Raw genomic sequence first — 22,842 nt, forward strand, 5'->3', positions numbered from 1 at the left:
CATAAACCAGTTGTAAATTCGATTGTCATTTTTTTAATAAATATTATTTAAGGAGAAGGGAAAAATAACTCTATTCTTTTTCATAAATTTATTTTTATATAATTTTATATTCAATACATTTTAGATTCGTCTATGTATTTGTATATTTATTATTTATATAATTTAATTAATTTTATTCTTCCAACATTTTATATGTGGATGTCGATAAAACAGTTCGACATCTAGAAAAATTTGAGCGAGAGTCCATAGATGGCGTTAATGTACGCGATTGACGAATCTCGGATGTGAATTCAGAATTGTATACTGTGTTTTATTAAACAGCTGGTTATCGATGTGTTTGTCACAATACAAGTCAGAATGTAATTGTTTTTAAATTTGTTGAACCAAGTTTTAATGTTTAACACATTCATTTATGACCTTCTGCAGCACCTTGAGACAATTTTACAAAATTATTTGAAGACACCGTGGCTTCGTATCTAAATATTTCGCGAGTGATAATTTTGTTTGACAAGATAGTGAAACGAAATGACATTGACATTTTAATCAGTGACTTATGGGCGCGGGAAATTTGAGCAGTTTTTATAGATATTTGGATGTGAAATGCCGTGTTGTATCTCATAATATTTAAGTTCCCGCGATAGAAGTTGTGTTTGTGATGTGGAGTGAAAGTAGTTTAAATGTATCGACTAGTTGACATTGTAGTGTGTCAATACATGCATATGCCCTCGTATCATTGGCAAAACACCATTTATGTGAAGAATTTACCGTCTACTTCCGCATGTGTTTAATTCGTGTTGATAAATAATCAATTTACAAAGGTATTTCAAAAGCGAATTGCATATATTTTTAAAATGAGATATAGCAATTTCATTATTGTATTTTTGAAACGAAAATAAACTTTCAGATATTATGTCTCGTTCATAAAATCACGATCATTTCACGATTTACATTGGTATGCGGTAAACAAGTTTCGAAGTTAATAGTCGATTGTGTGGTTGAGAGGATTTCTAGATATTTATTCTATACCTATTTACCTATTAAACTCTATGACCTTGATCTGTGTTTGTTGAGCATACAAAGAAATGAATTTTTATCATAATGTATTTCGTACAACCAAGACAGCTTATTACTAAAATGTGTTATTTAGTAAAACATATTTCATTGTTATTTTTTTTATATTCTAAACGACTTTTTTTTTTCTTTTGGGTGTGTGGGGTCATATTTTGATAGAGTGAATCCAAAAGGTATAGTTCACTTTGAGGTTATCACGTAGAGGAATTTTTAAATTATACATAATCAATTAAAATATCCGGAATTAATTCCGGTTGGTTTGATTGGTTTAATTTGGTAAAGTTGGTTTAAAACAAAAAACTTCGACATCAGTGGAAGCCGTTGTGACGTTGTTCTCCTTGTAATTTCCATAAAACTACTGAACCGACTTTGAGGAAACTTGCGCGGAACCCTAAGTTGTTGCATATCCAACTCAAGTAAAAAATAAAGAAATAATTTCTATCCCACTTCCAGGTTTTGAGCTATGCTTAGACATACAAACAAACAAACATACACGCACAAAAGCTGTTAAGGACTGGCATATCCAAAAAACTTAAATTCTCATAATATTACGTTAGCGATGTATGTAACATCATACATCGAATTTATAACTCCCTTTTTTTGAAGTCCATTAAAAATACTTAAATCGACTGTTTTTTTTTGGGGTTGCAATAACAACAGAATCTCACAGCTACACATAATATATATTAAAGTTTATTATAAGATCATGTATGAAAGCATGTTTTCCTATTAAGGAAAAGATAATGAAAAATAATAAATGCGCAAGATTCATCGCACTTTGAGCCAAGCGAGCGAACGAATGGCACAGAATCGAATCCTGCAATCTGCGTTGCATTCGCTTCAGCATTAAAGAAGCTATAAAAGAAAATTAATAAATACGAATTTAAATTAATTAATTAGTAATTATTATGAAATTTATTCTGTGAATGCATGTTTTTGTACACTTACTTTTATTGGAAAGCTAATAGATTTTAATTAATTAACTAATTTCAATTAGCTCTTACGTCACATCGTAATTGTTACGTTTAATGCTTCGATTGTTAAAGATTACATCCTCCTGAATAGGAATAAGTCGTCAAGTCACTATAAATAAGTGATGTACGTATTTTAACCACACGTGTAGTCTTACAAAAGGAAGATTTACTCTGTAACTAATGCAAATTAACGGCCTGTGCTTATGAATGTTGCTTGGAAAAATTTCTTTAGCCGCGAGATTTTGTTTTGACGTTACAGCGATATAGTTGTTTTAAATAGTGAAATCTTTATGTATTTTTTTTTTCAATATTTACCTATGTAAAAGCGTTGTTTACTGAAGTTACAGTTTACACATAAGTAGGCTATTTTTACTATATTATTTACTAACTGTTCGCCCCGGCTTCCGGCCTATATCGTTCAGTGATGTTGCACTCTCTAACGGTGAAAGAATTTATGAAATCGGTTCAATGATTTTTGCGTGACAACGCTACAAACATAGAAAAATTGCTTCTTTATAATATAAGTGTAGATTGCAGTCAGCCATTGGTACCTGAAACGTTTAAAATATTACCAAGCTGCTATAAATATCGTATGTATAAAGTGTAATACATAGTACAAGTGCGTCATCCTTATTGTAGTTTCATTCAGGCAGTTTTTATTATATGCATTAAAGTGTATGGTAATAATGGAAGTTTATCCATAGAATGTTGATGTAATTCTATGTCAACAGCATATTGTCTTCATTGTTCAGTGTAAATTTGTTCTATAAAAAGATACTCGTACTTTGGACTCGTCGAGGTCAAGTTCATATCTTTTAAGATTTAATCATAGATAATATCGTGTTTCATGAATCTGCAAGCGAGATTTATAGTGGAATATTGAATTGTTTGGTTCTCGCGCGAAACGGAAGTAAGGTTGCAATCGTTTTCATTGAATTCTGATAGTCGCTTCTAACAGTCGATAGTTAGATTATTTTAATTATTCATTTGTTAGTGGTGGAAATTGGTTAAAATAAATATAAGGAAAAGAAAGGATAATATTCAAAGCGGATGTGCAAAAGCAGTAAGCAAAGTACAAATATATCTAATATTGAAAACTGCATTAAATAATGGTGATTTTTTACACGCTTTTTATTAGCTTCACCTGTATGTTTGTTTGTAACCGACTTCTTTGGGCGCGATTTTGACTCACTTTAAACGGCCAGATTTCGTTCAAACTTTGTAGATTTATTGAGGGCCGATAACGATACACTAATTTGATAAAATTATTCCAGTTTTTAATTTGCAAAATATGATTTTTGTTAAAGCGTGTTTTTTAGTTTTTTTAAACCATTATATTTATTGTTATCAGCATATGCTGATATAATTACACAATTTGTAAGTCGCTAATTTAAACATTTTTTTAACCGCTCTTATTAGCTTTACCTGTATGTTTGTAACTGACTCATATAGACTCGATTTTGACGCTTTTCAAGCGTACAGAATTAATTCAACTTTGTACACTTATAAAGGATCGTTGACAATACAGTAATTTTTTGAGTTTGTTTATCCTCATTACGATCGCAAGGATTTAATAATTTCCTTACGTATACTCTGTTTAAGAGCAAGTGAGACAATTTAATTGATTCTATCATTGAATCGTGCTGTTTACTAGTTTTTCAACCGACAAAAGAGAAGGTTATCAATTCAATTGTTATCTCGATAACTTTTTACGGGACGAACCGATTTAAACGATTATTTTTGTTTTGAAACTGGGTGCCTCCCATGTGGTCCCATTTACGTGTGGTTTTGTTTTTTATTAAAAATAAACTATATTTAAATTAAATTAAAAATCATCATAGATAGTTTATGAGTAGGAAATTAAATGTAGCTACCCACTTAACTTACCAACATGACTTTAAAAATACTGTTAAACAATCCGGTTTTACGATCAAACCGATTTGAGACGTCAAGATAGCAGAATTAATCTGTGCCGTAAAGATAAGCTACTCGATGCAAATTTTACATTTGCAAATAGAAAAGTTTGTTCCTGAAATTCAAAATAGATTAAGATTCGTAGGTTATTAAGAAATATTAGTTCGACTAAAGTTATAATTATATTTCCAGATTCACAATGGGGTTTACTATGACCGAGGGAGGTTTCGGCGTGGGTGATTATGTCGCCTTTGGTGTGCTTTGTGCCTTCTCCTGTGCCGGCGGACTCTGGTACAGCGCTATTGGCTCACGATCGAAGGCAATTGTTGATCTCAAGGACTATCTTCTTGGAGGCAGATCTATGTCCACGTTTCCAGTGGCTATGTCGCTTATAGCTAGGTAATAATATGGAAATTATCGCTAGGTAGTAAGATATGAAAACAATATTTAAGATGTTGCAACTTAATTCCTTTGCAGTTTGCGCATATGAATGTTTTGTGTTATGGTAACTCTCTAATGATACATTTAAATTTAAATCATGATACAAGAAATGCATTATAATGACGCTATACTCAAAATATCATTAGAAAATCGTAGAGTTATTGCGTTTCAATTACTTGTCATTAATTACAGCCTCATTTAAATGCTATTAAATAAAAAAATGGAGAATTTTAAATGGGCGCCTTGTTAAAATATATAACAAAGGATCTAAGAAAGTGATAGAAATAGATAGATAGAATAAGTGATAATTAGTATACATAAAAAATATGTATACGATACGATAATTATAAAACGGATCATCATTGTAAAAAGTAGCCTATATCAATCTGTGGCTAACCTATTTTAAGGCATAACCCTTTTTTTTTGAAAAAGCGGGAAATTGAGCTGTTCGTTCGCCTGATGGTAAGCGATCACCACTGTCCATGTAGTGTGGTACCTCTCCCTTCTGTATTAGTATGGTATCTCTCTTGGTGCGAGCCTGCCCAATTCCTATCGAAGTGTGCTCGACGCCAACACCCAGAAAATGGTAATGTTAAACTTAAAATTTTTGCAGTTACGTGTCAGGAGTCACTATTTTGGGTACTCCAGCAGAGACATACAACTACGGCACCCAGTATTGGCTCGTGATTGTCGGTGTATGCCTCAGCTGCTTGGTTGTTGCTACTGTGTATCTGCCAGTGTTCTGCACTTTGAGGCTATCGTCCTCATATGAGGTGAGACAGTAAAATTATAGATTCTTCTTACTTTTACCTTAGTAAATTATTGACAAAAATTAAAGGTATGTAACGTACAAGAGGAAAAAACATCACTACATAGTATAAAACAAAGTTGCTTTCTCTGTTCATATGTCCCTATGTATGCTTAAATCTTTTAAACTACGCGGCGGATTTTGATATTTTTTTTAATACATAGAGCGATACAAGAGGAAGGTTTTATATGTATAATGACATCTACTAAACTGTTCCGAATTAAACCGTGCGAAGCCGCGGGCAACGGCTGGTTGAATAGTATATATAAGCAGCATTCTGTCACTTTATATATTGAAGGCATTGAATGCATATTGAGTCTTAAACTTCTGAATTATACTTAATTTTGATATATTACCTAACTCTATGATCACACGTCAATTTGATAAATTGCTTACACAGTGTATTAACATGTCTAATCGTGGATATTAATTACGTAATTTGTTGAATTTACATCATACTTGCCTTTTTCTTTAGTACCTACTTCAGTACTACAGTTTTCCGTACGTGTCTTCGCCCGCGTGGTCTAAAGAAAATACCCATAGGAACCGGGGTTTAACATCGCTTATGTTTAACCTCGGTAAAAAGTAAAAAAAAGCTTACTTACATTAATACATAATTCTTTTCTACTAATAAAGGTCACCAATATCCTGGAGGTTGCAGTCCAAATTTTAAAATTTGACCAAATTTCCTATCTAACACAAAAATAATAATTTCAATCGAATCACAATCAAGCGGTTGAAAACCGACACAGTTATTAAGTATGTAGTTGAAAACCTTCTTCGTTTTTTGGTCGTCGGGTGAAAATCGCTCTCTTGCGAGGTGATCTAACGATAAACAAACAAATACTCATTCGCTTTTATAATATGAGTAATCCAATAAACACACAAGATCAGTTTATAATAACGAAGCAGTGTTTACTTTTACGTTAATTCATAAAACTATGTTGACATTTCTATGTTATTGTAGCGTCGTTACCATGTATATATGGGTATTATATATTATGTCTGTATTATGTAAGATGTGTTATCTATATGCAATTTCTTCCGCGTTAAACACACGAGCAGAGTTTGCCTTAAAATGTTAGGTCGATGATGTCATGTGCTATCTAATCTGCATATACATCAATTGCATCACGTTTGGGGGTTATCATAACTAAATAATTTACCACCTTATTATTCTAGTAATCCATCATGATCTTATATGGGATTTGATCAACAATTACTTCCTTTTCTCATCGACATATCATGGCTTTTAATATGTTGATATTTAAGCTAAAGGACGAATACTTTTAATAAAAAAATGTATGACATGGTCTTTTTTTTGGGTCTAATTGAAAACCAGTGCTAGAAGCTCTCCTAGGAAACGCTGAATTAGATCCTTTTTGGTGGCGGTATGAAACGTTTTATTATTGTTAAGGTGTAATTATGTATGTCTTCAATGTTTTGTATCATGTCATGTCCATCAAATATATGTTTTTTCTTTCTTTCTTTCTTTCTATGTTGCTATTACAATCAATGTGAAAGGTGTGATATTATCCCTCTGTAAAGATAAAAAATAAAAATAAAATAAAAATCATTTATTGAACAAATTATAAATCACATAGAACATGAAACCCAGACTCCTAATATAGCTTTCGCTGTGTTTCAGGAGTCTGTGTCTTCCCGATACAGTACATAATAGTTCAATTTAGACACAATAAAAAAAAAAATGTTTGAGTTTAGTTTTTATTTCATTAACTAATGTTCTAAACATCGTTTTCTTGCAAAACGATATAACACACTAGCTGTTCGCTTCGACTTCGCCCTAGGTATATATATATGAGGAGCGTATAGCGAATGACATACAGTGAAGTTGCAACTTTCCAATAGTGTAAGAATTTATGAAATCGGCCCAGTAGGTTTTGCGTGAAAACGTTACAAACATACAAAAATACAAAAGTTTCCTCTTTGTTAGTGTTAGTGGGGATTAACATTATTACTCATGCACCAAGATGTAACATATTTTGAGAATGTTTGAGTATTATGGATATAACTCCATTACTGAGATGTCAATATTTTGATGTTGTCTCGACGGTGATGACTTCGTCCTTTAAACTCTCGGGAATTGTATGCGCAGTATAAATAGTAAATAGATTGATTGGGCAGTGATCCAATCCAGTCACATATGATACATTTTCACTGCGCATTGGGTGATGACGGTCAGGGGTCAATGTTCTAGCAAATACAAAGAACGACCGAAAATTTCTTGATACATAACCATTTAAGCTTTGTTTGCATTGTAGATAACAATAATAGATGAAACGAAGTATTTTTCTACTATATAGTCGTAATGGACCGCCCGTGGTACATTCATGATATAGAGATCCTTGAGGGATTTCAGTCAGATACTCCGATAGCATTTATGGATCACGTACATAATGTCAACGGTGAATTTGATATCGGTCAAGTACTTCCTGAGGTCAGAGCGTCTGAACAAAGGAAAAAATCTCAATCATTGATAAAGAAGTAAAGATTTTATTGTGCAATAAACAGAAAGAAAGGGGTGTGGTACTTCCCCGGTGCGAGATGGCCCAATTCGTGCCAAAGCATGCTCGACTCCCTAAATATATTGAAATGCCAAATGTTCTTATGCTGACAAGACGTACCACGGGTGGAGCCGGGACGCACCGCTTGTTTCAAATAATTGTATCACTTATAAAAAACTTCGTGTGTGCGATTCACATACGACAGAAGTGAAACTTCACAAAATCGACAAAATAATGAGATGAATATATATCTTTATATATATAAAATTCTCGTGTCACAGTTTTCGTTGCCATACTCCTCCGAAACGGCTTGACCGATTCCTCTGAAATTTGGTAAGCATATTGGGTAGGTCTGAGAATCGGCCAACATCTATTTTTTATCCCGATATTCCTACGGGATACGGACTTACGCGGGTGAAACCGCGGGGCGCAGCTAGTAAAATATAAAATAGTATGTATATTTCTGTCTCATTCTTTGCCTGCTTCATTCTACACATTTTTGTATTTGTGTCTCTTACCTGTCGTTTTTTCCGTTGCATCAGGTTTGAAATCACAACGATTCTAAAGAAGTTTCACTTCAATATACCTACTTAAGTTCTACCCAGAATCCACTATTAAGTATATATATTATCCACATCTTCATATGCATGCGATATAGATATTGTTATTCACGCTTTTGTTTTATTTCAGTATCTCCAGTTGCGTTTTAACCGACATGTGCGAGCCGTTGCATCTATATTGTTTCTTTTGGACGAAGTACGTATTATTTTTTGTTTAATTTATTTCTGCAATATTAATAACATGCACGCATCATAAATATTTTCTTAAAACCTCGCGCAAGGAGTAGTATTTTTATTGTTATAACTTTTCAATCCTATTTCCTACTAATATTATAAATGCGAAAGTTTGTGAGGATGGATGTATGTGTATGTGTATGGTATGTTTGTTACTCTCTCACGCAAAAACTACTGATCCGATTGCAATGAAATTTGGTATGTAGACAGCTGGACATCTGGAATAACACATACGTAATTTTCATCCCGATGTTCCTACGGGATACAGACTTACGCGGGTGTAACCACAGGGCGTAGTTAGTTGATCCAATCCAGTAAAATTATATTCACGGAAACAATAATGGGTATATGTTTTTATTGTAGCGTGATTTTTAAATCCTAAATAAAGCCTAGTTTTACTTGAAGACTGAATACTTGCATTTTAGGTTTCCATCTCAACACTATATAAATTCTCATTTACACAAACGAAAATTACATAATACGACAATATCATGTTAGTAGGTTAGCACTACAAGAATATATCTAATTTGTATGCAAATAAATTCGTGCCAGGTATTATTTAAGGTAATAAGTAATCAGCAATTCATTTTACAATAACGCTGGGGTCATTCGCTTCTTCATAGACGGACTTTGCTCGTGGATTGACGTCACACAAACATAATAAATTGTTTGTTAGCCGATCGATGGACCCAAAGATAGAATTAGACAAAATCAATCGAAACAATTATATTTTTATTATCCTTCCTACTAATATTATAAATGCGAAAGTTTGTAAGGATGTGTGTGCGCTTGTTGCTCTTTCACGCAAAAACTACTCAACCGATTGCAATGAAATTTGGTACGTGCACAGCTGGACAACTGGAATAACATATAGGCAACTTATATCCTGATATTCCTATGGGATACGGACTTACGCGGGTGAAACCGCGGGGCGCAGCTAGTAGTATAAAATGCAAGTTGTGAATAATGGTAACAATTTATATATGTAATAGAAAAATTGTGAGGTGGTGTAAAGCATGGCCATGATAAGGTGTAGGACCACAGAATTAATGGCACATGTAGTAGGACGCGGGTTCAAATCTCGCTTCAATATCATTTTTTCTGTTTATTAAAATATTTCATATAAAGTGATTATTATGTTAAGATTGTTATTTTAATGAGTTATTATGAAAGCGTCATGATTATTAAGCCGTATGGTATATTTATTCAGGGATTTTATGTCTCGTGATATTTGTTGTTATCATTTAATATCTATTGTTATTTATTAGGAGCGTCTGACGTAAGAAAATCAAAAGTATAGAGAGTTACGCGTATGCGTGTAAGAGTTGAATTTTAATATATATTCCATGTGTGAATAATAATTATCTCTGCATAGAAACGGATATAATTTAATGAGATTTTCCTTTCGAAACAAACACTATAACTTGTTTATAGAGGAAAATGGCGTTACATCGGTCTAATAAAGTCTCCTGGTGTAATTAAAAAAAATTGTTGTTAATAATAGCATAAAGCCCGTGATCGATAAACTTTGTTGAAGCATGAAATTAGCAATCGTCATTTACGAGCAATCTTTAAACAAATAAAGAAACTGTTGGATATTGCAATTTTATGGCTGTAATAAAACAATGGATTGCAAAATTCAAGAATTTAATTTTGCCGCCTTATATAAGTTAATCTGTACGTGCTTGATACTTCTCAAGAATAAAAAAAACTTACTTTTATAATAATCATTAACAACGTTTTCTGGTATAGACTATTTATTGAAATTAATGTAATATGTGATTGCTTATACCTATTTCAGTGATCACTCCTATGCACTTTTGTATAATAGGACACTTTTGTATGTATTATTAAAAAGAATATTAATCCGTCTTACATTGAGTATAAGGTACAAATAGCTCTGTATGTTGATTCTACATATATAACCATTACAATAAAACAATAGTGTCACAATTCTATGATCTTTCAATCGACTGTTCGAAATCAAAACCAGCACATCACGTTAGACGCAACGTGGGCATGAGTACCGTAGCGATCACATCAATTGAGCGCGTATACTGTCAAATACGTCATAATTATTGTTTGTCTAGTCACTGGTGTACATTGTACAATGCGGATGTTTTTAAATTATTAATAGTGGATGCTAGTTTAAATTAAATGGCTGTGCGTTTCTTTGCGCAGAGGCAATATGGCAAACAATTGGGCAATATCGTAACCAATTAGGTTAATCCGAGGTGCGATTTTTGCTAGTTGATAAAAAGGGATACATTGAATTTATAAGAAAATGTATTTGGATAATCTACTCTCTCGTCTTGTGAGAGGACATTTTTTATTAATTAGTATGTAGAATTGCATATTTATGAAAGGAAAGCGTGTATTAACTTTGGGCACTTCTACATTGTTAAAAACATACTATAATATTTAACAAAAGCGGGCAACCGAGCTGATGTTCGCCTGATGATAATCGGGCTGGATGGACAAATATACTGAAACATAGTTAATCACTACTATAAAACAAAGTCGCTTTCTCTGTCTATCCATATGTCCCTATGTATGCTTAAGTCTTAAAGACTACGCAACGGATTTTAATGAGGTTTTTTTTTTCAAGAGTGATTTAAGATAAAGATTTATGTGTATAATAACATCTTTTATACTATTGCGAATTGAACGCGTGCGAAGCAGGGAGCAAAAGCTAGTTAATAATATAATCGTATCTGTAAAATATGAAGTACTATTAATTATTGGGAACTTCTCTTTTGACGATCCAGTAGTACGATTGCAGTCAAACGTGATTATGTACACCATATGCTTCTATCAGTTTTGCCGTGTTATTATCAGACAGCTTACCATCAGTTATTATTAGATGACTCAGTCACTTAGTTCAAGAAGTTATGATGCGATCCGAGATAGTTGAAACAGTGTCCTTTAATAATATCAAAGCAAATTAAGGTCATGCTTTGGCATCCATTAAAGTTTTTTTCTAAATTATAATTCCCGTTTTAATATATTCTATTGTAATAAATAAATAATTATTTTACTCGAGGAAAAAAAAGAAAAGTCATACATAGTGTATACTATGCATTATACAATACTAGCTGTGACCCGCGGTTGAAACCGCGTAAGTCCGTATCCCGTAGGAATATATCGATATAAAAAGTGCCTGTGTATTATTTCAGTTGTCCAGCTATCTACGAAGCAAAATAGTATTATTATTCACCAATAGATGTCAGGAAAAAAAAAACACGAATAAAACACGAATATGACATTTTCTAAAAAAAATTCCTAGCTAGATCGATTTATCGAGCCTAGAGATATATTTATGGAGCCGATTCCGAGATTCCAATTATATATATATAAATAAATAAATATATATATATATATATATATATATATATATATATATATATATATATATATATATATATATATATATATATATATATATATATATATATATATATATATATATATATACATATATATACAAGAACTGCTCGTTTAAAGGTATAAGATTTTTACCTACAGTAGGGAGGCATAATCCCTCCATATGTTCCTTTTAATGTGCAGCATTGCATATTTAGGAACATGCATGTCATCCTACTTCCTACTAATATTATAATTGCGAAAGTTTGTAAGGATGTGTGTTTGTTTGTTGTTCTTTCACGCAAAATTTACTGAACCGATTGCAATGAAATTTGGTACGCAGACAGCTGGACAACTGGAATAACATATAGGCAACTTTTTATTCCGATGTTCCTACGGATACGGGGACTTACGTGTGTGAAACCGCGGGGCGCAGCTAGTAAATAATAAATACAGTTTTAAAAAAAGCTTAAAAGCGCACTTTAATGATAGAATCAATCAAACTGTCTTCTTGCTCTTATGTAGAGATAAAAAATCCAATTCCAATTAGGATCGCAAACCTAAACAGAATAATAAGATGAAAACATGGAGTTATTGTATTGTCATCGATACTTGAGAAGTGCAAAAAGTTTCAATTAAATCTTTCCGTTAAAAGTGGGTCAAAATCAAGTCAAACGGAGTATCTCATTCTAGGAGGTAACAAACAAACATTGTACATACAAATATATAGGAGAAGCTATTAAAAGCGCGTTAAATGGTGAAAATAATAAGAAATTATTGTTAATAGGTGCTGTTCCTACCGATGGTGATATATGTCCCAGCTTTGGCATTTAACCAATGTAAGGTCATTTATTTTTTCATTAATAAAAGGTTAAATAATCATTGTGGGGTTTTTTTTATTAATAAAAGTACCCCACAATGATTTTTATGTGTACAATAAAGATTTATCTTATTATGAATTATCTTAAAACTTATGGAAATAATTAAATGCTAATATTAACTAGAATTTAAACTTAACCTTAGAATGTCACGAAATACTTGCATTTTTCGTATATATTTTTTGCTCTTCACCTAAACCACATAAAAATTTTGTTTCTTTTGTGAGGTTGATTTAATATATTCAAATATGTGTTCAATTAATGTGATAATAAATTTTCAGTGACAGGTTTCAATGTTTTCGCTGTTGGCGGTGCGATGGTATTAATATGCGGCCTTTATACTGCACTAGTAAGTATATAGTCATATAAATTATTTGTGTAAATTATTACGATTTTATGACAAACCTATTGTAAATTTCCTTCTACATATGTTCTATCAAAACTTGTAGAATTCGCAAAGCGCGGACGCCCATGCTACTTCGAAATGCAAACGGTTAATTGTCACGCCATTTTAAGTAAAAATCGTATACTGTGAGATTTCAACTGAGGCCCAGATCGCAATATTACAGTAATAACATTCTAATGATAATTTCTTATTTCTGTTGAAGCGACAAAATTAATTTCTTTTATCTTTCTGGTCTAAATTTATTTTCATCATGGTGTGAATAATTTAACCTACATATTATTAATAAAATAATTGTGTATGTATACAACGACGACATTTTTCATCAGGTCAAGGTATTCTAGAATAAAAACAAGGTTGTCAGATATGCAATTCATAGCAAGCGAAAAATTTCTTACCATTGTAATGACATTGGAATTATCGAACTATGCGTCTTTATTAATGTCTCCTCAAAAGCCCAACATATTTGTAACTGGTTTTATGAATAGTGGCCAACGCCTATAATTTTTATTATAAAGTTTTCGAGAAGTTAAAATTTTCTTTTATAAAAAGGTTACTTCTAGGCCATTAGGTTGATTTTATATTTTTCAAAACCCTTAATCAAGCTTCTATTTGTAATAACACGGCCTTATTAAATAGACATTGTTAAACTGAAAGTTAAAACGCCGTTTTTAGCTGTGCTCACTGGTGCTGTCTTAAGTAAATTAGTCCTCTCTAAAAATAATCCTTCCAAATTCTATATAAAGATGTGTCTCTGGGGAAACTTCTGGAAGTAGAACAGATATGAAATTTAACTCACACCATTGAAGATTAAATAATTATATAGTCATTATATAGATATGCTGTATTGTTATGTCAATTTTAAGGATTTGTGTATGTTATTGGTGTAGGGAGGTCTCCGCGCGGTAGTATGGACGGATTCCGTACAAACTGGGATAATGTTCATCGGCATAGTTCTGATGGCCACAGCCGGTACGCTGGCGGTGGGGGGTATAGCTACTGTCCTTGATACAGCTGATGTGTCTGGGAGACTGCGTTTATCCAAGTAAGTTAGGTCTTCTTAATTTAGATTAGATTCGCTTTACTCGTTCAGTACTATACAATTTCTATGCAATACATAGGTTCGATGCCTCGGTTTTTACTTTTTTCATCAGTTTTAAAAATGTTTAAAATAATATTTTATAGTTATATGGTCTAGAACGTTTTATTTTTTCTACATGTTTAATTTAATCGATACAGATTTTACCTGAGACTACATGCATATGTACATTTTGTCTATTTTTTTCTTAATCCGTGTCAATATCAATTTGGGAATTTATATTCTCAAACCTCTATCTTTCTAATACAGTTGATTGTAAAATTCAACGCAGAAAACTGTGGGTTTATTACTTGCATGAATGACAAATTAAAAATTCAGCTTTATCCTTAACCGTGACATGATACGACATTTGGAATCTTAAATAGGGTACAAATATCCAAAGTGTTCATACTAGATCTCGAATTTAGTTGGAGTTTCTCCCCATACGAGCGCCAGACGGGCTGGGGCGCGATCGTTGGCGGCTTCTTGTACTGGACTTGCTTCAATTCCGTGAACCAAACGATGGTGCAGCGATATATCTCGCTGCCCACCAAGAGGAAGGCGATTACGTAAGATTTTTGTCATTTTTATATAGATTAATAGAGTTTTCAGGTTCCATTGGACGATGTCACAGCACTATTCAGTTTTAATACCCCCTTTATAAACTAAACTAGGCTTTTTCAAACAACATTATTGCATTTTATCCCTACAAATTTTTTAAATGAGAAAGTAGTTCTATAAGTCGGTGTCTTCTTCAGGCTTAAACCATCGATCAATTTAAATTCGGTAGAGAACATAGGATAGTTTTTATAAAGAAAATCCCCACGGGAACAGGACTATGTGGCAAAAACCGTGGACTATATTACCTATATAGGTATATAGTACCTAGGACGGTAAACTAGCGTTTATAATATAAATATTATTATAAATACTCATAATGTATGTTTTGTTTTTCTATGTATTAACAAGTGGCAAACGATTATTGTAGGTAACATATTAACAAACAATTGTCACAGCTTATGCTGTGGAAAATTTTTACTAATTTAGTCAGTATACCAATGAGGCGTGATTTAGACAATTTTTAAGTACGCTCAACATAGCAACTAATATTAATCTTTATTTATGATTATTAATGATGTAAAACCACATGAATCGATTTTATCGACTATACAACTTTGATAAAGCGTTCATTTTTCTTGACGATACAAGGAAAAATTAATTTAAAACATTAATGCTCGTATAAAGTCTAGAATTAGTTGAGTTATAAGTCGTGCTGCCTTTATTGTATTTATTTATATATGGTTGAATATCAAAATATAATATAGTAAAAAAGTAAAGTACAATATAATATATCTTATGTTCTACTTTCCACTAGCAGATATACTATTAATATATATAGATACCCTCGACTCTATTTAATATTTCATTGCAAGAGCATAATATACAGTAAAATAGAAAAACAGAAACAAATATGCACAAATTTTTAGTAACAGCTCCAGTACTTAGAGTAGTTACTAGGTTACCTACACGGCCATCTTATATATACATATTTGATAGTGTTCTATGCAATACACTTCATACGTCGCAGTTTTGTACAACAATATATATATGAATGTGTAATACACCGCAATACGTGCAGTGGAACGTCCGCGCCGGTGAGAGTTGTCAGAATGAGGTCGAATTTCGACCACTGGCCAATCCTATTATGACGAAACCTTGTCAATGACTTGGCATCGTAATACGATTTTTACATCTATGTTTACTCCTTTGGAAACCAAGTATCAGAAGCATTTATATGATTCCTTGTTTCAGCGCGTTAGGAATATTCTGCATTGGGGCAATGTTCGCCATCAGCCTCTGTGTATGGTGTGGCTTAGCGGCTTGGACCGCGTGGGTGCAAGGGGGCTGTGACCCCCGGGGTTCACCCTTAGTGGAAGACAGACTTCTACCAGCCTTTGTGACGTTCGTCTCGAAGTCGCAGAGGCTGCCGGGGTTGGCAGGGGTTTTCTTGGCTGGAGTGTTCGGAGCTGGGTTGAGGTGAGAGTTTCGTTAGAATGGATTTTCTTATAGGTTCTTTCAAGGTGTGTTTCATTTCAATTTCGGTTATTTTTTTGTAAAATATGATAATCACTCAACAACAAATATAATGCTGAGTGGTCTCATTTAACTTCCAATATTTGACCGCCCAGGCAGACAATCCATCCTGAAAGTAATATAAAATCTGTAACTGTATTACCTACATCACATTCTTTCACTCTTTTCAAAACACCTTATGTACTATATATATGATTTTTTTTGTATATTTGCAACATTGTTTATTTTGCGTGGTACATAAAATTATTAAATAAATGTGCCGGGAACTCAGGGCTTAACAATTGAGGGACACGTGTGTTCTCATCGACGTTTATTGTATGACTAACTCAGTAGGAACATGACTAACTTACATCCTACACCGGAACACTTAATAGCTCGCTATGTCAAATATCCCGGGTGGTGTGGCTCCATGACAAATATCCCGGGTGGTATGGGCTCCATGGCAAATATCCCGGGTGGTGTGGGCTCCATGATAAATATCTCGGGTGGTGTGGGCTCCGTGAAAAATATCCCGGGTGGTGTGGGCTCTATGACAAATATCCCGGGTGGTGTGGGCTCTATGACAAATATCCCGGGTGGTGTGGGCTCCACAACAAATATCCCGGGTGGTGTGGGCTCCATGACATATATCCCGGGTGGTGTGGGCTTCCTGTGGGCTGTGGACAAATATCCCGGGTTATAACGGCGGTATGCCTCCAGCTCGCTGTCCGCGGTGCTGAACGCGTGCGCGCTGGTGGTGGTGGAGGACCTGATGCACGGCTGGCTGAAGGTGCGCTTCCGGCCGCTGGTGGAGGGCGTGCTGGCGCGCTCCGTCACCGCTGTGCTGGCCGTCGTGTCCGTGCTCATGCTGGTCGTCATCGAGAAGCTGGGCGGCGTGCTGGGTGAGTACTGACTGATCTGTTAAATTGTATATCCTATCATATTCTATATATTAATTAACTGGCTTTCCGCCTATGGCTTCGCTTTTGCAGGTCTCGTAGTCAATGGAAAAGATGGATAGTTCCGGGATTTTCCTGCATGATTCTCTTTGTTCCTGTGGGATTTCTGAGACAAAACCAAATGTCCCTCGGGTCTCAAACTATCTCTATACGAATTTTCATCTAAATCGGCCCAGTATTGTGACTAGAGCGTTGAAACAAACAAACTCTTCACACGAGATATTTATGTATATAAAGAAATATAGATAATGAATTTTTTGAACGTTTTGAAAATTGTTGTTTTATTAAACACAATCAGCAATGGCGTCAGCGACATGCTAATTTCCCTGGCTCGCCCATTGCACTGGCTAGATAGGATATTCAGCATTAGTTTTTAATTTCAAAGTTCAGATTAAAATACTGAAACGATAGATCGGTCATTTATCGTGTTATTAATAAGAGGATACGTGGCGCAGGTGTGGCGACCGCGCTGTCGGCGATAGCGGCGAGCGCGACGTGCGGCATCTTCACGCTGGGCATGTGCTGCTGGTGGGTCGGCCCGCGCGGCGCGCTCGCGGGCGGCATCGCCGGCGCGCTGCTCGCCGGTACGCCAGCACACTGCAGTGCACAGTGCAGTGCACGCTGCACACGCATACTGTACACTGCAGTACATGGTGAACACTGCACACTGCAGTGCACAGTACACTGCACGCTGCAGTGCACAGTACAGTGCATGCTGCATACTGCACACTGCAGTGCACAGTACAGTGCACGCTCCACAAGTACAGTAAGCGCTGCACATTACAGTGCATAGTACAGTGCATGCGCCACACTGCATTTCACACAGTGCATACCACTCAATACATAGCACAGTTCATATCGTACAGCGCATACTGCTCAATGTATACAGCACAGTGTATACTGTATATTGCATATCGCACACTGTATACCGAACACTGCATACCGCATCGGTATGCAAGGTACACTAAGCGGTCGCAGTGTATCCTGCACACTCCTTGCAGTACAGTACTTGATGTGCCTCCACGTCAAGTAGGTAGTTCCTCGTCACTGTTTACTTCACACACCTATAATTGACACTGCAAAAAATCTTATTAATCGTCTACATTATCCCAATGTTTCGAACATATTTTAACGTGTTTGAGGCCAATTAACATACAATCAAGGTAAATATTATAATTGTCTTATTTAAACTAAAACGATAACAAATATTTGTATCCAAACGAATGTATAACCTATTGCCATATACTTACGTTCGCAATTCGCACGGCGCAGGTGTGACGTCCCTGGGCACGCAGGCGGCGGCGGCAGCGGGGCTGCGCGCGCCGCCGCTACAGTTCGACGCGGCCTGCGCTAAAAACGCGTCTTTTACTATGGAAAATATGGCTATCGTAAGATTTTTTATTATATAATATGTATATCACGTATAATATGTATATATATATTCTATACTTACATAGTTTATAATATAATGCATCTTCATTTCTACAGGTAATGCTATAACTCTACCAAATATAATTACATATTTCTTTCTTTCATAAGTTTTTTGATAGTTTTTTGATATTTGGACGTCTAACAGCATCATAAGTTAAGAAATTGTTTTGTTTAAAGATCTTGGCTATTTTAATCTAAAAATGTTTGATGGTTAGTTGAATAATCTGTGGTCGGTATATTATGAGGAACATTGGACAATAGAGAAAAGAATTAAGAAGCTGTAGGGACACGTAATCTGGATCGCGAAAGCGAAAATTATCCAATCCTTAACGATAGTAATTATCGTTAAGGATTGGTAACATTCCGTCAGTATCATCAAGGGGCTTTATCAGCCGGCCAGTAGAATAGTCAAGGATCCTCCTTTTTTCCGATGGAGGTATTACACCTCCCTTCCTTCCTATACAATGCAAAGAGATATAAGAGTTGGTTACTTAACAGTATTGATAAAAACAAAAAAATATTATTATCACAATAACATCACGTTCACGTGAGGTTCCATCATAACCATTTATATCTCTAATTGCTATTGCGCCTAATGCAATGGAAGTCAATGAGTTCAATTTATTTATATTTTCTTTTAAAAAGCAATTCTTACACAATCACTTCATAAATAAACAATTCACTAAACATCTACAGGATCCGGAAACGATTTTCCCACTATTCCGGATATCCTACCACTGGATAGCTCCCCTCGGCCTCCTGGCCACTGTCACAGTGGGCGCCATTGTGGGCTGGTTCTGTGACAAGAGGGATGACACCAAGATGGATGCCGAGCTGTTCACCCCAGTGCTGTGGAGGTGGCTCCCACCAGAATGTATCGAGAAAGCGGGGGAAATACGAAGGAAGTTGGCGGTGAAGGAGATCGACTCACCGGCTCCTTCTTCACCCCTTATCCTGGGGAGAATGGTTAATAAGGTAATGTAAAGATTTTGAAAGTGACAAACGAAGGCAATGTCAAAATGGCGCCTGGTTTTTCTGTTAAGAATACAAAGAATAGACAGAAAAAAGTCGTCTTCGCCTTGCTATAGCGACGCTTTGGGCGCTTTCTAGTAAAATACTGAGAAAAACCATTTAAAGGCATGCCATAATATGTTAGTCAACATAACTTATCTCTGACCGCATTCGATAGCATTTTATATGTATGGAACCAATTTAAGGATAGTTTTAATCACAATTAAGATATGAATAGAAGGTTAAAATAAAGGCATGAATTTAAATTTATTTTATATGAATTGTCTTAATTTATATAAATGTTATCAAAATGTACTGTGGTAATCCTACTAATATTATAAATGCGAAAGTTTGTAAAGATGTGTGTGTGTTTGTTGCTCTTTCACGCAAAACCTACTGAACCGATTGCAATTAAATTTGGTACGTAGATAGCTGGACAACTGGAATAACATATAGACAACTTTTATCCCGATATTCCTACGGGATACGGACTAACGCGGGTGAAACCGCGGGACGCAGCTAGTAGAGAATAGATAAGGCATTTATAAATGTTGAACCCTTCGAATTTTTTCATAGCAATAGCATCAATACAAGAATTTGCTAATAGTTTATTTTATTTTTCAGGTTGAAAGACCAGCTGAGAGAAGATGAAGGTTTTTAAAATATATTTATATAAGAGGTTGACTTGTGATTATATTGTTGAGTTTGTTGTATGTAATTTGCTTAGAATGTCTTATAATTTAATGTATGTATGACTTGTGTTAAAATTTTTGCCATTTTTAATGAATTTTCATTATGAAATGGTCTATATATCGATTTATAATGCGAGCTCATTTAAATAATCAATTATTACTGTTTCATAGTGTTCATTATTAAATTGAATTGAGATTTTATTCTCAACCATAATTTTAAAACAAATTCATTCATTTAAAAAGTATTAACTATTATATACAATACATTAATCGTTACATATCTGGATATTTAAAAAGACAAATTTGTAATTAGCTGCCGCTTGCATTAAGAAATGTTTAAATTAAAATTTTAATTAGGTAGTAAATAAGTATGTTATTATTTGTTATAAATTCGCCTTAAGTTTGACTGTATGTTCTAGTTTAATTGATCAGTTTATTATTGTAGATTATTAGTAGAAAAGTAGAAAAATGTGTATTAATATGAGTAAATTTTTAAAGAAATTTGTATGTATGTATGTATGTGAGTGCTTGATACTGCGGTGAGTCCTTTTGAGACATTTAATAATTGAAATATCAAAGCCATTCAGTGATACATCAGTTTAGTATTGTTTTCATATTAGCAGTCCAATATATATTTATAATGAAGTTGTAGAAAGTGGACCAATTAGGTTTTTTTTTCAAATCAATGATTGCACTATACGTTATAAAAAATATTAAGTAGCATATAAAAATGTGATAAATTCTCGAATGAGTTAAGAAATATGTATATTATGTAATGTATTACTGTACATGCTAATAATTATCTAGTTTAATTATATACATGAGCAGTTGGTTAAATTTCAATTAAAATAGAAAATGATACATATCTATACATATAATAAGACAGTAACCAGACAATTTCTGTATATTAAATATTTTAAATGTAATTGCTATGCAATGTGGATGTTTTGTACCCAAACAATGGTTATATTCATTCTGTTTGTCTGTTTGTGCGTCGATGACGTGAAAAGCAATTGACAGATTTTGGACAAAATGACGTATTATGGTTATAGACCATGGTGGGAACATTTCTTTCAACTCACAGGCTATTTTTTTTTTTGAAAAAACAATTAGGGTGACTGTACATGTCACTCACACACATGTAAGTATCTGAAGTCTTTAAAAAATGTCACTGTGTTCTCTAAACCCCACGTAATAAAAAAAATCTCTGTTCCTCGCGAGCGAAGCCGCGGGCGGAACTCTTGTTTACACTATAACTTAAACCACGTGTGCCTTAACGTAACAGTATTTAATAGTACTTAATAGTTAATTTTTAACATATAAATATGTATGAACTAAAGTGGTATTCATATATATACGTAGATTGTAAAAGTTTCTTATGGTGCTCTTACTTATATGCTAGGTTATGATCGAAGCATTCGTTTCTTGCTTATATTCAAATACAGAAGGTGCTCTAAGGACCTCAACAAATAAATAAATAAATGAAATGACAATAAAATATACATTTCTAAAATGTATCACACGCCACACATACTGTTTACATATATAATGTTGTTTAATTTAACAGGTTTATATTTTGTTAAATATGCCATTTTACATTATTTTTCAGAATGATAATGCATTTGTATTGAAAACGTGCCAAATGTGTGAAGTCAAAATAGTTTGTTAAGCGGCGGGAGTTATTTTCTAAATTATATTATTCGATGCTATTACGAACGTTTAAATTATTGGGTATTTTTCCAGCTACCTCCATAAAAATTTTACAAGCAAATGAAGGTACCTGTGAATGTGTGAAAAATATGAGTGTCATCGAAATTTTGAATTTGGAAGGACCATAAGTATTACTGTACTTTTATACAAGTTATGACAATCTCGTTTTGTTAATAAATATATACGCAGAAAACTGTAATTATTTCAATTTCTATTCGGAAAGGGACGTACCAAGTGTAATATTCTTAAGGCGTTCGACAATTTGTTCTGTAAAACTCGAAGTTATCAAATTATGGGGAGTCACGTAAATACAGGTGGCTGAGAAGTTGGGGCTTGTTTTACATTTGAATGTGTTGAAAGTTTAGGCAGAACGCATTAGCTGTGGTTGGTGGGTAGTTATAGAAATGGTTGGAGGGAGATATATAAAACGTAAGTCGTGTCTATTAATATACCAACTAGATAACCTCACGAGCTAAAGCTAAATTTTCTAGCAAGTGTAGAAAAATGTTTAAAACAGTTCAGGTCAACCTATTTACAACCATCATGACTATTTATAAAGTCGCAAATTGTAAAAAAAGTTATTTCCCAGTACTTATGATTCGTTATAAGAAATCGAGCTGGAAACATAAGAGTTTACTTAAGTGTACTCTTATTTTTCGCGACGTTTTTTTGTGGTGACATGATAACTATTTAGTTTTATTGATTATGCTGAAATGG

General features: G+C 33.9%; 1 protein-coding gene across 1 annotated transcript; it reads left to right on the plus strand.

The window, feature by feature from the left end:
• The first annotated feature begins 213 nt into the window (after positions 1–213).
• Positions 214–22,318, plus strand: LOC119830799 (sodium-coupled monocarboxylate transporter 1-like). Its single transcript, XM_038353949.1, has 14 exons — positions 214–818; positions 4,152–4,358; positions 5,014–5,173; positions 8,424–8,489; positions 12,678–12,729; positions 13,050–13,117; positions 14,062–14,216; positions 14,678–14,818; positions 16,062–16,286; positions 17,043–17,224; positions 17,737–17,865; positions 18,554–18,669; positions 19,409–19,687; positions 20,348–22,318. Exons 2-14 carry the CDS (start codon positions 4,159–4,161, stop codon positions 20,372–20,374), a joined length of 1,800 nt encoding a protein of 599 aa, XP_038209877.1. The 5' UTR covers positions 214–818; positions 4,152–4,158; the 3' UTR covers positions 20,375–22,318.
• Positions 22,319–22,842: the final 524 nt, after the last annotated feature.

The sequence above is a fragment of the Zerene cesonia genome, chromosome 1 (genome assembly GCF_012273895.1).
Source record: "Zerene cesonia ecotype Mississippi chromosome 1, Zerene_cesonia_1.1, whole genome shotgun sequence".
NCBI lineage: Eukaryota > Metazoa > Arthropoda > Insecta > Lepidoptera > Pieridae > Zerene > Zerene cesonia.